This window comes from Atractosteus spatula, chromosome 3, assembly GCF_055471065.1.
Source record: "Atractosteus spatula isolate fAtrSpa1 chromosome 3, fAtrSpa1.hap1, whole genome shotgun sequence".
Taxonomy (NCBI): Eukaryota; Metazoa; Chordata; class Actinopteri; order Semionotiformes; family Lepisosteidae; genus Atractosteus; species Atractosteus spatula.
Window position 1 is genome coordinate 16,184,670 of NC_142708.1, and position 17,943 is coordinate 16,202,612.

General features: G+C 36.5%; 2 protein-coding genes across 3 annotated transcripts in view; both read right to left on the reverse strand.

The window, feature by feature from the left end:
- The window catches only part of vps13a (vacuolar protein sorting 13 homolog A), a 71,456-nt gene extending 70,711 nt beyond the window's left edge, over nucleotides 1–745 (reverse strand). For both annotated transcript variants that reach the window (XM_088910682.1, XM_088910683.1), the window contains exon 1: nucleotides 610–745. In XM_088910682.1, the coding sequence (XP_088766808.1) occupies nucleotides 610–709 (100 nt within the window). In that variant the 5' untranslated portion in view covers nucleotides 710–745. The remainder of the gene's footprint in view (nucleotides 1–609) is intronic.
- Nucleotides 746–2,816: 2,071 nt separating this feature from the next.
- LOC148837477 (C2 calcium-dependent domain-containing protein 4C-like) lies at nucleotides 2,817–5,725 on the reverse strand. The gene has a single exon (XM_088912052.1). The coding sequence runs from the start codon at nucleotides 5,683–5,685 to the stop codon at nucleotides 4,342–4,344; it is 1,344 nt and encodes a 447-aa protein (XP_088768178.1). The 5' UTR covers nucleotides 5,686–5,725; the 3' UTR covers nucleotides 2,817–4,341.
- Nucleotides 5,726–17,943: the final 12,218 nt, after the last annotated feature.

Sequence of the window (17,943 nt, forward strand, 5' to 3'; positions counted from 1 at the left end):
TAACATGTAAACCTTAATAAAAAACATAAGCCAATGCCTCGGACGGTGACTTGGCGTCTTTTCCTCCCGAGCACGTTACCTCTCTCAACACCCGGGCCACCAGAGCAATTAATTTCCAGTGACCTTAACTCCCCGGGCCGGGTGAGGAAAACACCGCTTCAAAGTCGTGATCTCAAACACATCTTCGCATTACAAAGACGCTCGGACACTGATTTTATTTTCACCTCCACTTACAAAATGTATCCTGTGAACCTTCATTTAAATAGTAAAGAGTTGGAAAAGCTAGATGTATTTAGTAGACACTGCTATCGTTATAATACGGTCTACCGTAAACAGGCGTGCCCAATGTTAACTAGGGATGATGACAGCAAGAATGCATACCGATTTAAAAGGATCTATGGAAGATAATTCACACTGTGATCGTCTGAAATTAACAGTTAAAATATGGGAACAAAATGCACAGTGTAACAAACTTAGTAATACAAGTGGCCAACTCGTTAGGCTATACACTGTTCTACGCTCGGCGGCAGTGATAATGACAGCTGGCAAGAAGCTATGTCTCTGGAAACGCTGAGGACACAAACGATCACATATCATCGCAGTTTTTACCTCCCCATATCCCTAGTTTGAGCTGCGAGCTGTCCAGGTTCACCACGTAGTCGCCGAGAAACCTGTTCAGCACATCAACCACCACAGACTCGAACACCATGTTGCTGTCTTCACTCCAAAGAAACCATGTTGTCAGCCCACCTCGAAACTATCTAGATTTCCTGAAATAACCACACCGGAACTAGAGAGGAGGTCTTATGCGCGGAGTCGGTACTGAGCATTGAATCGGGAACGCGCGTCCCACATGGCACGCGCGTTCACGAATTAACAAAGTTGGATGTGCCGGTGAACTTGGAAGATCTAAACGCCTTGAATTTGGGAAATTAGCCTAAACCTCGCATGAAGAAAATTAAAATGTTCACAGTATTTAATAGACTACAATAAATCATTAAATATTTAATACGATGTTTAGTAACGAAACACACATTTCTGGTTATAACGCTCTGTAACCATCAGGATAATGAGTTTAGGATAATGAAGATATTGCAGCAAAACGATTGCTTTACTGGCAGAAATTAGGGCCAACACGGTTTTTATTTGATTTATTTTAACTGCTTTTAATGTTTTTTTTTTTGTTCAGAATAATTCTGAGACGGACACATGGGAGGAAACCCTGCACATACTGTAGCACCCCAGGTCTGGAGTTAAATGCAGGGTCCCAGCACTGCAAGGCAGCAATGCTACTGTCACTACATTGCCATCACAACAAAGCACCAGCTGAGAGATATTTTCCGGAATTCAATTAAAAGGCATGTTGGAGAACTGTGTTACATTTAAAACCAGAGAACTGAAGTGCAGCGGGATAGTCCTTATACTGTATCTCAGCAGTTACAACTTCCCCCGTCAACAGTTTCCATGAAACCCCTCTGCAGGTATCTGTGCCATCCTGGGAATTCTCTACTTGCACCCAAATGCCAGCCGTCTGTTTTAAAACCCTGACCTTAAGGTAAGTGGGTATCTTTGTGCAAAAAATAACCTCATGACAAATGTCAAATATGACTACATGCTCATTTTGTACTAACGTCAATAAGCAAAAATACTGATACATTCTCCTTCCACAACAGCACTATTTTCTTCTATCTTGTTTTCATATACTGTGTTTCATGGTTGTAAATGATCATAAGAATTTTATCAGCATCTTTCTTTGGGTTTTGCAAGTTCAAATACATTTGCAAAACAGAGGCAAAATTAAAAGCTTTAGGTCAGGTAACATCCAGTGTATTTGTCACATGCTAAATAAACAGAACTGGCAATGATAATGTGGTAGTACAGTATATAAGAGCTTTGAAGGGTGGTTGCATCAGAGTGTAAATGACAAATAATTACAGGGAACCTGGCAAAGCTCTGTACCAGAGGAACAAAGAAATGTACAGTATAGTGTTCAAAGTGCTCTCATTGTGTGGGCAGCAAGTGATAGAAATGGTTTTTAATTAAGAAATGTGATAGTTCTCAGAAAGATATTTTAGAATCGTATTTGTGACACACAGAGAGAAAGAATATAATGTTGTTTTTCGAATTGACTAGAGCTATGTTATTTGTCAAAGACCCACCTTTCTTTCTTGACTTTCCTCTAGATTCTTGAGGCCACACAAATGTTTAGTTTACTTCTCTTTATTGTTTCCATACTGTTACATGAACAGCATTAGAAGTAAGATGGTCTACCGGGTTTAGTTTTGTCAAGCCTCAATATAATTTGTATTTTACTCCAACACAAATATATTACACTATTGCAACATTTTTTCTTTGGCTTTAGATTATCCATTTTTACCCATGCTTGTAATCTATTATACTCCTTTTCTCTAATTGGATCTAGTTCTTTTTATATAATTTTCTTAACTGCTATCTTTCTGCTGATTTGTCTGAATTAATTTATTAAAGTGATTTTTAAAGCTTTCTAGCCTTTGATAAGGTTACTCTCAGGATCAATTTGTTCTGTGGATCTAGCACAATATCTTTACATTTTAATCACCTGTTCTCTACAAATTCCATGCTTATCCTACTCCATTCTCACTCTCTTAATTTCTGTTTTATTCTTTCACAGTCCGCTCTCCTGAAATGTTTTCAAATTTTCCAAAAAATTCTCAAAGATTTTCAAGTCATTTGTTTATTTTTCAAGGATACTATATTAATTTAATTCGCTTATTAAACTCATTGATAACAAATGCCAGTTATCCATTGTCTGCAAAAGTAGCACACAACAGAAAATATCTGTAAATATGATTTTATTCTCCTCTACAATATAATTGAAGTCAGATACACAGAAGGTTTTGCACACAAGTGTCTGCTTGCTAAATGTACAAAATCACACACAGCACAACACATTTATACATAAGGGAAACATAACTGGGCCGTACAGCCATGTTACCAGAAAAAAAAGTGTATTGAGGCAGACAGAATTGTTAACACTTTTACATGTGAAAAGGTGGTACAAAACTATCTTAAAAATGCTAAAATAAGTATTTGAACCAGTAGCATTTATTGCATTTCTAATGCCTCTCAGTATATACTGTATTTATAAGATTTTTGAGACAGCATACTTAGTCATAATTCAGGGTTTACTTGTCCCCACTGCCTTTGAGATATATGTAGTTACTAAATAAAAAATAAGCTTATTATAATCTAAATGGGAAATAGATATACATATACAGTATATCATCCTTCATTTTTTATGTAGTCAGAAACACATTGTTAAGTACAACTGGCTCTTGATGAGCAGTTTACTGTAGACAGCAATGAGCAAGTAGTCTGCAAAGAAGCAATATAATTAAGTCTGAAAATAGTAAGGAACTCTGCCTGAAAGACAATTAAAGAAAAAGAACATAATTGAGCTAGTGGCTTACTTAGCTCGAAGCAGTGCTGATTACAGGGCCTTGGAGTGCTCATCATATGTTCTGTTCCTTGGTAAAGCCCAGTCTATTACTTGTTTTAACAAAAAATCTCAAGTGCCAGTAGTGAAGCTGAGGCTGTTTATAGGTACGACTCAAAGAAGCAGCTGTATGAGAATCCAAGAGTGAAGATTAATACAGTATTAACATGCTTGTTTGTGTTTTAAAAGCTGTTTCTACCAAATGACAACTCGAGAAAAAAATCTTGTCCAGAATCACAAAACACGAAAGAATAATTCTGTGAGAAGTTATTGTCATCTTTTTAACAAATGGTGTTTTGAAAACAAGAACTTGCATGTGTTAAGCCAGCATCTAAGGGATCAATGACACAGAAAAGTTGTAGTTGCTAGTTTCAGAAAATGAGTTCTGGTTTATTCCATTTTATTTAATGATGATGAGTAAAAGTCAAACATTTGTGGGGATAATAAATATAATTCAGTAAAATATATTTATATTCACCTCTGGAGTGTAAATCAGTCCCTTGTCTTTTATCAACGGGTATACTCAATTAGGTAGTATCAGGTGTACCCACCTAATCTGTATGTCAGTTCCTAAATGAATGTAACATACTGTACTTAAAGAACAGATTCTCATTCAATACATCCCTGCGGAAGGAAATGTTATGTTAAGGAGCTTTAGAACATAATAAATACTCAATAAGGAAGATTCCAAAAGCATAGATACTCTGAAATAGCGTGTGGATGAATCAAAAGCCTTCACACATACTTTAAAATACTAAGAAAATAAAACATCTTCAGAACTGTTACATATGAATTAAAAGGAGTCACGTGTCCTTCTTTTTCATGAATGCTGGATACGTTGTATTGAATATCTGCACATTTTGTTTTCATAAAGGCAATAACTGGGAAAGAGGCTTTGAGATAACACCCAGAAGTGTGTCCCGCTTGAGGCTGGAGGCTTTGTTAATGACCTTAAATTTCAAGGACATACTTTGGAGATCTTCTTCTGTAACCCCATCAAAAAAGAAGTCCTCGTTGAAAATGGGGTTTTTGCTGTTTTTGATTATGGTGCTGTGCTGCTTTTGCTGTTTGCCTGGGACGAGGCAGACAATGACACAGCAATTAATGTGTTTTGCCTCAAAGCTGCAATCATACAGGTTCTCCACTGAAACCACGCGGACTCGGACTGTGGCGCTACCAGAATCATACTCTGCTGACAGCCGGATGCAGCCCCTTCCCTGAAGAGGAATGATATGTTCTCTCCGTAGTTTTTCTTGGCAGTGTAACAGGTCAAGGGGAAACAGCACTGGAGGGGAAAGGGAGCAACCTGGAGCTACTGATTTTCCTTCAGATTCAGACTTTTCTGAAGTGCCTGGACTTGTATCACCAGAGCCACCTTCATCAGTAGAAAAGGAGCTGTTCCCTCCCAGAGACTGCTTAGAACTGGATCTGGAAATATCCTTGAGAAAACTCTCTTGCCCAAACAGTTTGAAGAGACAGGTGCCTGAAAATGATCGAGGTAGCACAGGGGAGCTGTGGGGTGAGGATTCACTGGAGGAAGGCGTGTTATTTTCTGTTGTCCCCTGCTTCTTGAGTGAGTGTGTAATATTTGTAGAGCGTGTGTGGCTGCTTGATCTTGGAGCCGCAAACTTTTTGTTGGCTATGTGTTGTTTCCTCTGTAAGGCGTAGCTTGCAAAGTCTGTGTGAAACAAGGACTCTTTTCTGCGTGTGTTAGGACTTTCATATAAGCCTGTCAGACTGAAACATGCTGCTGTGTGAGGAAACAACACTGATGGAAAAGAAGAAATTAGGTCTCTTTGTTTGCTTTTGTTGGTGTTCTCCATATTTTCCAGAGTGCAGTCGTCTGCTTTCTCTATCTGTATAAAAAGCTGATTAGCCAGCTTCACAAGGTCCTTGCCTTCATTATTTTTGCAGGAACTTTCTGGCTTCACATGAAAGATGTGGGTATTCGTTAAATTCTTAAGACTGTTTTTAGAAGTTGAGAGGCTGACCTTACATTTAGCTGAAAGATGTTCCACGTCTCCAGTGTGTTTAAAAAACTTTGGTGGAATAAAGAAATCAGGAATTGTGTCAGGAGTCAAGACATTGCTGTGCAGCTTGCTCGAGAGATTTGCCTTCGAAGGGCTATCCATTTTTACACACGAGAAGGCTTGGTTGTCTTCAAGGGGAATGTTCTCAACTCTTTCTCGAAGTCTATCAATTAACCACATTTCACCCAAAGTGTCTTCTTTTCTGAGAATTAATTATCAAGAGACTCTGCAAAACAAGAGAACTGAGATAAGTATATATTCAGTATGTACTGTATAGTCATATGTACAGTATGTATAGTATATAGAGTATAAAAAAGCGACACATATTGCTGTATAGTACATTTAAAAATAGCTTTTAAAAATAGCTGAAAATTGTTTGCTTATACTGTATTTGTTTTATTTTGTTGTGTTATTGTATGTATATATGCAATATAAATTTCTGGATTTTTATTTTGTCCAATAATCTGACCATGACCATTTTTAAAATCATGAAAAAATAGCTAAAGTGTTTTATTATTTTTAAAGCAAGATAATTTTTAACTAATGGGAAAAACATAATAAATCTCATCACATTAAGAAGACAAAATAAATATTCAAAAAGTCTGAAAAATAACAACAATAATAAAATGGTACTTTGTTATTTTTAGATTGTAATATTACACCGTAATTGTGTTACACCACTACCATTCTGTTGTGGGATGATCTAACAAAATCTATGTCTTGAACAGTGTTTTATTAAAAATAATGGAAACAAATAACAAAAATAAGCAATCTAAGCAACTTACTCACTGCACTATGTTGTTTGTGCTGTTGAATGAATTTTTAGTTTAAGAACGCATCCTTTTCAAAATAGTATTTTATATGACACTGATGACACTGGGAGATTTAGAACATATAGATTTTGATTACATTCATATACAGTCTTCAGGAACATGGACCATTACTTTTAGGTTCCTGAGGATTGTATAAGTTAAGTTAACTGAGTTCAGTTATATCAGTTAACTGAGTTTGCTCCAATCAAAGAACAGAAGCTTTGGATAATGCTTTCCATATTACAGAACACTGAGCAGAGTGTTGCACTCCAATTACATTTTTCCAAGTGTAATATATTATATAAATAATTAGAGCTTGCTAAAGTTGCATGTAACCTTGAGGTTTTTTAGTCAGATACTTTGTGTATTTGTACCTTATATAGAAGGCCTAACCTATTTATTGCGATTGAAGGCTACATAAATAATTAAACCAGGTGTGCTTACCTCAGTCAAGGAATCTTCTAGGTTAGAGTGCTGGCAGAGCATTAGTGGTGCACCACTGTGTAATGAATGACAGGTTGCAGGTCGCTAAAGTGTTTTTATAGCATCCTAATGTCTGTGCGTCACTCAGCCAACACATCCTGTAGCCAACCAGAAAGCTCACAGAGGAGCTTAGGGTGAGTGACTGCAAATGGATCATTTTATGTGGTTAAGGAATAAAGGAATCAGTGGTTTTGATTATCACAAAATAGTCATGCATTTCTACAGTAATTTTTTTGTATCATAATCATAGTCAAATAAGACGTATTTCCACATTTCTGATTTAATATACCAGTACACATAAAACGAAACTCATTCTATTGATGCCTGCTAAATATAATTGATCATTTAATGTGGACCAAAATGTTTTATCCATGGGAAAAAAATATCAAAATAAAGGCCAGATTTGAATGTTGCAGTGAAATACATTTTATTTATAGTTTTGTCTTTAAAAGAGGTAGAACTGCATAAGTGTGATGCTTTTGATGACAGCACACTTCCCTTAAACTAAATCCATATCAAAGACCTTTAAAGGGTTCTTTCACCTTGATTGTTTCAAAGTGTGACCTTCTAGAGTAGTGTATTATACAGTTATCATTTCTCACTGCTGTATATTTTCTGTTATACTGGAAACATGCCAAATATCATACTGTATATTCTGTATATTAATGCCCAGAAATGATCTGTATATATCCTTCTATACATACAGTGCATCTACACTGTCCACCTGTGAGGGCATGAAACATGTAGGTTAATGTGGGGACAAAATTAAAGAAAATGTCCTTGGAAATACAGCAAAAAAAAATAAATCCTAAAAAACAGCTGGTGTGCAGATGTCCCTGCAATGTTGATATGTTTTTTGCCCAGATGGCTTCTTCCGTCTATCCATTTTCTAACTGCTTCATCCAGTTCAGGGTTGCAGGGGAGCCGGAGCCTATCCCAGCAAGCAATGGGTGCAATATAGTATATTGCAATTATATTATAGGCGATGCCAGTACACCCAGCAAGCAATGGGTGCAATATAGTATATTGCAATTATGTTATAGGCGATGCCAGTACATTGCAAGGCAGACAAACACACAGACACTAGGGCCAGTTTTCCCAGAAGCCAACTAACCTACAGTACCAGTATGACTTTGGACTGTAAGAGGAAACCAGAACACCTAGCAGAAACCCACACAAACACAGGGAGAACATATTGACACCATGCAAGTATCACCTCAGGATTCCAGATTAGGCCCCAGCCCTGCAAGGCAGTGATGCTAACCACTGCGCTACTGTGCTGCCCTTACTGCGTATATATAATAATTATTTTTTCTTTCTTTCATTCTTCTTCCTTGTAATATTTTCCTAGGTGAAACCCCTAATAGAATGACAGGTTGTAGGGCCCTAAGTGTAAAGTGTAGTGTACTTTTCTAAAGTACATAAGTAATTTAGAGCAGAGTCTTTATTTGTATAATTCCAAAATTATTGCACAAATAGTGTAAATAAGCTAACCTATTTTCAGATGCTTAATGATAATCTAATTCAATGATGTTTGCATTGAAGCAGCAATTCCCTAACATGAGGGATACAATAGCTTATACTGCAATTCCTGTTGAGCACTTTGGAATGTTATAACTGGACTTTTTTTCAGGCTTTTCTGAGGATATTAGGATCTGGGACTCAAGACAATCTGCTTGTACTTTGCAGTACCATTCATGTATACATTCAGATCTTCCACACTGCTCTTATTAGGTCAGCCCAGATACGGTGAGGCAAAGATTGACAACACAACTGCGCTGTTCTTTGGGAGTGACAATGAAGAGGCGTACATTTACATTTTTCATTAATCAGAATGGCAGTTCTACCTGGGAATATTTGCATATTCAAATTTGTTAAGCGAAAATGAACAGCTGGAAGCTTCTCTAATTAATCATTCCTAAATTTGGGTCTTGTCTTATAATAGTCTTTCCCAGCTTCTGAGGCTCATGAGCATGGTGTAACTTTTCTCAGACCAGCTGACCTTTTCTTGGCACTGTACTATTGTAGATGTCAGGTGTGTGTATTCCTTCCACTGGATGATACCCCATAGCAGTGTGTTAGAGTGCCTCCTGAAATACTTTGCACATTGAACTCCATTACTAAAGTAAATTGACAAAGGTAACTTAATACAGGGGGCACTTGATGTTTCATTTGTTCTTCAAAATCACAGAAGATTTAGCAATCAAGCCTTTCACGTTTTCAAAGAAATAAGAGAAATTGCCATTTTGTGATAGTATTTATTTCTACATGTTTCTGTCATAGATCAGTTTCTCTGTTTGCTTTCTCCATACAGACGAGTTTGTGTGATACAGGCTTTGTGTTCTATTTTTCTGCTCATTCATTTTTCAGTGGCTGCGTTTAGAATAAATGTGTGGTCCCTGATTTTCTGCTGTGTTACTATACTATTGCCATTTATATTTGTATTGTGAGCATATTTTAGTGGTCCATCATAAATATATCGCAGGAAAGATAACCTCAATGACAACTCAAATATCGACGTCTGACACAGTGCTGACACTGACAAATGCTGACACAGTTAGCATGCGTCACGTTGCTTCGAAGCCCGTTTATTAAGAACAAGCTCGTTAGTATGTTTCTCCCATGGTAATTAATTGCGTTTTCTGAAACAACAGAAACAGAAGTTTGCCAAGAACAAATGCGAAATGCGAAAGGCAAGAAATCACACAAGTCGTGGAATCTTTATATCACTACTGCTACAATCCTAAGACGATCATGTTTTTCCATCAAAAATTTGAACTGCATATTTACAAGTATAAAGCTTTTATCACGTGTTTTATCATGAAAATTAAACAGCTGCCACTGTATTTCTGTAAGTTGAAATACAGTTCTCCTTTGTCTTTTTACAATAATCAATCGTATATATAAAATAATTCCAGATACATTACATCATTATTGCCCTATATCACATGCAGCAAGAGAAGTCCGTAGTTAGGTACTGTCACCTTGTGGCAGAAAGTAGGAATTAGAATTTTATATCACTATTTGAATGATTCTTAATCTTACTACATTTTCAGTTATCCATATAAAATACAGCAAAGAGAACATATTATTGTTTCGAGATATATTCTTGTTGTTTACTTCTCCTTATGATGAGTACAGTATTTACACCTTCTGTATTATCTTATATATTCTTCCATGATTATTTTAAGTTTAGAAGTACAATTTATTACTGTATTCATGAACAGTATGTTTTGTGGTTTTTAACAAACAAGGAGGAATTGTACAGTAATTATTTCAATTTACCGCGCTTCCGTTCATAATGAATACACATCCTTCAATTTAGTTCCAGTCTAGTTAGAGTCAGTGGAGTTAGTTAAGAGCCAAATTCAGTTTCAGTATAATTGAAAAAGTTTTATAAAATCACAAGTTTAAAAAACATACAAGGGTCGATTTACAGAGAATGTCTTCTAATTAATTTCTGTATTTAACCTTTGCAGCAAAAAACAATTTTAATAGTTTGGGCATTTTATTTCTGCACAAATGACTGGCATTTCAATGCACACATTAAAATCGGAAGCCATAAGACTTAAGGCTGCCGCGGGTCACACATCTTAGTGCTGTACTTCAGTGGTGAATTAAACGGATCCTTGCCTATTTGTACAGTACAGCAGTTAGGGAGGGATCCTTAGAACGAGGAGAGTTGTACTGTAAATTAAAGGAATTACGTCCGTAGCCACTAGAGGGCACTGCAAGATGCACAATGTTTCCACGAGCTGAAACAGAATATTGTAACGCTGTGGTCTGCAGCTCTGTTCCTGGGTAGCCCGGCGGGTTTCTGGTTTCGGCTCCAGATGAGATGTAACGACTCACCCAGATCATTTAATTCTTTGATAAGTAGAAGTTAGCATGTTTTGTGATCTCTTCTCATTGACATTTTAAATCTTTCTATAAAATATGCAGGATTATAACCCTCCGCATCACCAGGATCGCAGACCTCATCTATGATACACAGGTGTAATCTGGGTATGTATTTATATAAATCAGAGCTGTTTCTAAGTTAAAGAAATGTACACTATGTTTAGAAACAATGAAGTTTAAATGTACTATACGTTTTCTCACGAATGGGCCTTTTTCTACGGAAATATGGCACATATTATAACCCAGACTTTTTTTTATGTTGGCATTATTAGAAACTGATATACAGGTATCAATTGAAAATTGAAGGTCTTGTGCCTGCCGTTTGCAGTCTCCTTCATCTTATGTGTATGAGATGACAAAAAAGCGTGCCATCATCCGTTTTTAGAAACTTGCTTTGGAGTTTGCACGTGTACTGGTGATACGAGCAGGCAAAGCGCAAGGCACCCGGGCATTCGGGGTTCATCCACCTTCACCCCAGTCCAACAGCGCTACTTACTGACAGCAAACACCTGTGATTATCCCAGACCTGCTTAACTGCATTTAAAAATCCAGGAGAGACCTGTCAGATTCTACAGCTTTCAGCATAAAATAACTGCACATCACATAACACCTGTAAACCTGATAAAGGTAATCAAACCGATGTGAGATGTGGATATCTGAGAATGTCAACATCGTGGATCAATGGTAATGGAGTGTGTAATTAGCTTGTACATCAGAATTGATAAATAACTACTGGATTCTGGCAAAATAGGTTTTCTGATAAATTGTAGCTCTATCTCATCCAGCACTGGAAGAGCATGTATACCCACCAGAAACTACTTAAGACTAGCTAGACAGGGCAACATCAATGTTTAGGTGGTGGTATAGCATAATGATTTGGGACCATTAATACCACTTTTAGGTAGTGACCTGTTGTTGTCAATGGTAACAGCACTATAGTTAAAGCTATTTTGAGAAGTTTTTGAAATCTGTGATCTGCCCTTGGTAATAATTGCAATGTCAACATAATCCCTTTATCTTTCAGTAAAGTTACACTTGTCCTCTCAAGAGTTGCCCAGGATTTTCTGTTTCAGTATGGGTCCCACTGTTGAGCACTTCGAGTGAGTTAGGATGATGTGATCCATGTTACACATGGCTTTCATTTTTCTTTACAAGTAATTAAATAATCTTACAACCAAATAATAACCCCATCTTCATGTCATTCATTGTTTTTCTTTAAGCTTGGGGTGCTTTTTTTCTGAAGTGTCTCAGTACAATTTGTGTTTTTAGGGTGTAGATAATTGTTACTGCCGTTTGAAGGGATTTTTAACAGTTCTTAATTTTTGACATAAAGGGATGTTTTAATGTGCAGGGGCTTTGTTGATAGAACAATACTAACTTTTTCTCGCTTTAGAAAAACAAAATGCCTGTTATGCAAGAAAATCAGTTTGGCTTTTCATTTTTACTGCTGTAAAAATGTGTTTTATGCCACACACCTTGAACGTCTTCAACTACAGTATTATTGTACTGTTATCTGGCTGTGGTGAAGAATTATAGTGTGTGCTTCCTAAAAAGAGTTAAAAAGCTCAAAAACACAAATACTGACACGGCACTTACAGTATGTAAACAGTACACAACATGCTGCAAAAAAATTGGGTTTACAGCAGGCAGTACTCCAGGTAAAACAATAATCTCTCAGTTCCCCATATCTTTTATCTAGTCTAAATTTTACTGTATTGAATAGGCTGGGGATTCACTTGTTAGCAGGCCTGACTCTTTGTTTCAGCAGTAATGGGCTTGCTTAGAGTTATAGTGACAAGGGTGTGAACACCTCTTGATAATTATCTTGAAACTTGCAAGGCAGCCAGCCTGAACCCAATTTGATATATTCTTTAATTATTTTTCAAAATGTTTGACTTCGAAACATAAATTTGTCAGAAATACCCACGCTTTGTTTACTGAATTTAAAGACAGTAACAGTAGCCCAGGTTTTGCGAACCAGGTGATATGTAAGCCTTAAAAACAGAAATGTTTGCCCTAGTTGTTTTGTACTTTTACTATTAATACTATTCAGTGCTTCTCAGGCATTGACAGGCAGGTTTGGTATACAGAGGTTTAGGTCAAGTTGTTTTGGAGGGAATTAAAAGACATTACTGCTCCACTAAATAACTAAGTGCTTCCTGTAATGAAAAGATAAATGTATGCTAGTTAATAAAGGACATTTGTACTGGCCCACAGCTGTTATCAAATGTAAATGGTGGAGCAGTGCTTTGTCATGTGAGCTGGGGATTGCGAGGAACTGAAGTCTCTTGGCTTTATTGTAAGAGGACAGCATCTCTTCATCTACAATATTAGCCCGGTGAGAAGTGAAATCTGAACTTCTCAGTATGATGTAAAAGTATAACAGATTCATGATCTGCAATCTATAATGCTTGAAGTACCTTGAGTGAGTGTTTTTGTCTTAACAGATGCTGATGAACATACTTTGCCACCAGGGACAGGGGCTGGGGGTGCAGGAACAACTATGCCAGAGGCACCACTGAGTCTCTGCGTCTTCTCATGTTCACTGTTTCTTTTTCATTTAAACAGACGCCTGACATTGACAGATAAATATTACCTTCCTAATTAAAAACTGTGGCGAAAAACACTGCATCTCTGGGCAGTAAGAAGACAGGGCTGTTTTGTCATTCTTGGAGCCATATTGTCAAGTGCTCCAGCTACTTCCATGATGGTAGTAACCAGTTGTCATCAAATTTCGTGTCACCTTTCAGTTAGAGCAACATAATCCCGTTGCCGTTAGCTGCTTTTTTAAATGTGGAATTGAGAAGCCTGTACTTCTCACTAACAACACATTATTAATGTTGCATATGCCAGCACAGAACTGTGGTCATTGACATCAATTGATCCTGAAATCCCAGCGTGCTGAGGAGCTAACTAATTAGGAGGCAAAGAACACCTACAGGTTTCTAAACACAACTATCAGATTCAAGCTGGAAGATCCTTAATTATAAGCCATTAAGATATGCCATCATAATTGCATCTTCTTAGATTTAATTCCCTTTAAAATATAAACTCTCATTTACTTATTTTTGAGTGGAGTGTCTGGATTGGACTGGACAAGCTAAATGTCATACATAATGCTCTGCTTTCTTTCATGTCAAGAACTTGTTGAAGCACAATTGCAACAATAATAGTTTCACATTTTATTTAAGGTGATCACCTTCATTTAAGGGAGTAGGTGTGAAAGTAAATGCCAGGATAACAGTTTCTGTAAAGTTACAAACATTTTCTCAAATTGTTGGAGAGATTATTGTGAACAAGTCATTTTTCCTGACATATACAGTAAATGTTTTTTCTTTCTTTACTGTCTCTCTATACACCTATTTTTTAACATGGAGAATACTGCAGCTAGTAGTGTTTTCAGGATCTTGTGTTAAATACAAACTACATTGTGCAAACTGTGGAAAAGCTTACCATGTGTATGTATTGTACACCATTATGAATGGGGAAATACTGTACATTCTTGGTGTTTGTTTACAGTTGTTTCTTTACACTATCTGAAAATATACTACACAAGTAACCATATATTACAGTAGTGGCATTAAATTGAATATATATTTTCTATGGGTATGGTTCCTGACTAGTTGAATAACTTTCAGTACTCTGAAAAATTTAACATGGAAAGCAATTAAAAGACAACGGAACAAAATTTAATAGAACTCAAGCAGACGTGCATTTATCAGTTATCCCAAAAGGTGTGAAAGCTGTGCAAAGGTGCATTAAGGACGATGACCCATAGAAATTGTAATTTGTCTGAAGTACATTGAGTATAAACTAAGCCCATGAATAATTTGGACAAGATAATGGACAGGAGACATAGAAGAGCCCTCTGGAAAATGCAGTGAGCCTGAACTCAAGAGTTAGATTTATTATCTTCCAATTTCCTGAAGTGACCTCTAATTTGCTGGAAATACCTGACACCTTCATTTTCACCATTTAACATAATGCTTCTCAGATGTAATTTTCATTATAGTCCTACATGTGATGAGGAGTTAAAATACTTGCCAAAATCCTTAAATTAAAGTACTTACTACAAAGCGGCACCAACGGTAAAACATTAAAATACATACTGATGTTTAATCATAAATGCGGTAATTAACCAACCTCCCTGTTAGTCCCTATATTAATTTTATGTGTGATAAACATATGTCTGCACAACACTATCACATTGCTATTTACTGTAGCTCTCTTACTTGTGACACATCTCCCTTTTTAACTGTTTTTGGAATGATCTGAATTGAGAAACACGTTTGTAGTTAATATAAGGTTTATTGCAGATATACAGTTTTGAGTCTGAATCTTGTCAATCTGTAAAGTGTATATAAAGGGTAATTGGCTTGGTGCTTTTTGACAAGCACAGGACAAAATAAAGACAAAAAATATACATTTTAGTTTACAACCCTTGATGATTCCTTCCCATAGGTTCATAAAATAGCTATCGCAAGCCGTAAGGACAACAGACTAATTATGCATCTAGGAATTCAAACCTGTTGTAAATTTCTATTGGTAGGGCAAGCCAGATTTAGGTCTTGCAGATCCTGTACTTTCTCATTTACTAAAGGCATTGTGTCTGGTTGTGCTTTCGTATAACACACTAAAACCAAAACATATAACCAGAAAAAAAGCATTGCTATTTTAATTGCATTTATCTGTTAATGCATTTTATGTACAGAAGATGTTTCAAAGACAAAACTGGAAACAGGAAGGCAACAAGCATATACTTTAACCTGTTTTCATGAAAGAAACTAAAACTCAATAAACATGAAGCCTAAGGGCACACCTTAGTAATATGCATACTTACAAGTCCAACTGCTTGGGGAATTAAAGTATGAATATATCAATGCAATTATGTGTTTTAAGCAATTAGGATAATTTTTACAATGATATTACCAATCAGGGCTAAATTTACAACCTAGGCCATAGAATACAATATTATAGTAACTTTTTTTATTAAACTTGTTATGGAAGACCTTCCTGTAATGAGGGAATTAATGAATTAAGCAGTTCATTATGAAGGTGCACTCTTGTTGGTCGTTAAGTAGCCTGTAGAATTTGCCACCCCAGACCTATCATAGACAGTCTAATTATGATTAATATCTCATCTATGATTCAGTCTTCATTCACATCTCTGGAGCAAATGCAACTTCTATTATGTGTTCAGGGTTCAGGAAGATGCTCTGATCAGCTCATGACCTCATATTTTATTCATTATTACATTCATATTTAAAAGATTTCCATAGAAAACAAAAGTTCTTTGTCTCCAGTTCTTAAAGACTTATGAGCCTATTTGTAAACATATTTTCTGCTATTATTGAAAACAAATGGTAGGCACAATATTTAAAAATGATATAAAGTAATTATAATAAAGATTTCTTTGAATTTGTTTGAATACCTTTTATGTATTTTGCCTATTATTGTCTGAAGGTGAACTAATCTTTCTTTCTCTAAAACTGACATTTGTGTAAGCAAAGAGTAGTATGGTCAGAGTTTATTCCTTAGTTCCTATATCTAAATGTTATAAATGAATCTATAATCTAAATCTATAAATGTAATATGATGGGGATTTTCTTAGTCCACTTTAAGTTAAAAATAGGTGGCATTCAACATTTATTTCCCAATATGCAATAAAACAATAAAATTAAGCGCAGAAAAAGCACATAAAAAAGAAGAAAAGATTTTACTATTCCCACACTCACACAATTTGATCCTCACAAATATAACAATACTTGAATGGACACAGGAGCACATACAGACACATCTCCAGTTTCCAGCCTCACTTTGCTTTTTCTTCCTTCTGATTTTTTTCTATGAACACCATGGTAGAAATACAAGGGATACGTTCTTATCCAACTGTATTCCAGCTGTGTTATGCATTCCTTGACCAGTTTTCTTGCTGTGGTCCTAGACTCTTGAACAGTCTAAAATCCAGACACTATTTCCTTATCAAAGCAACTTTTCATTCATTAGAAAAATTGTTAAAAAAATGTATCCCTCTTGAGAAATAGTAATGTATAATGGTGATAATACTGTATACTAGTCTGTTACGTAATAAATGCAGATAGCACCCGGAGGTTTAATTATTTTAAAGCCACATACACACCAGTCTCCTGTATTCAAGTCTAAGTCTAAGGAAATGGCACAATTAGACAATCTGGAAGCATAAGACTCAAAATCCCAATTTTTAAACGTGATATATAAAAAAAAGTGATATATTAAAACATCTTGACTCAGTAAATTTTTACCTGCTGAAACAGCACACTGGCTGGATGATGTGGATGACGGGCTTCAGGTGACCCAGTTATATCAGAAGTTTAGCTTCACAGTCAAAAAGCACAAAGAGCCAAGGGAAAATCAAGACAGTACTGATGTCTTCATTACAGCACAATTGCAGCTGTTGTTAAATGAGTAATGCTAGGGGCAGCATGGTGGTGCAGTGGTTACTGTTGCAGCGGTGGGGCCCTGGGTACAATTCCTGGGGTGCTGTCTGTGTGGAGTTTGTATGTTCTTCTTGTGTTTATATGGGTTTCCTCCAGGTGCTCCGGTTTCTTCCCACAGTCAAAAGACATACAGACCTCTGGGAAAATTGGCCATGGTGTGAGTGTGTGTGCTCCGCAATGAACTGGGGTCCTGTACCCCATCCCTTGCAGGGATAGGCTCCGGCACCTCCATGACCCTCTATTGGATAAAGCAGTTAGAAAATGGAAGGATAGTGATGCAGAGAATAGTCAGTATTGAAAAAGAAATAATCCACATAATATTAAGAACATTTTCAGAAACACTAAGAAAATAGAACCGTAACTTTTACCGCCCTACCGATAGGGAAAAAATGCCGATCCAAAGGAAGCAGTTTGAGAAAAGAATAGGGGGATCTTTATAATTCAGATCTCTTCTGCTTCCTTAGCATGATGGAATTCTGACATAGAAATAAAATAAAGGCGTCTACCAGCCTTATCAAAACACAGACAATTCTCCTGTAATTCCCCAGATTCAGACTTCTTGTCAACATTTTTTACTTTCTTTTTTTTTTTGCACGGGGTTGTCTATAGAGACAGATAAGGAACAAGTAATAGGTTTATTCCATGCTGAAAAAAAGAAGAAAGAGAACACAACGTTTCGGCCGTGGAGCCTTCTTCAGGTGTGAACACCTGAAGAAGGCTCCACGGCCGAAACGTTGTGTTCTCTTTCTTCTTTTTTTCAGCATGGA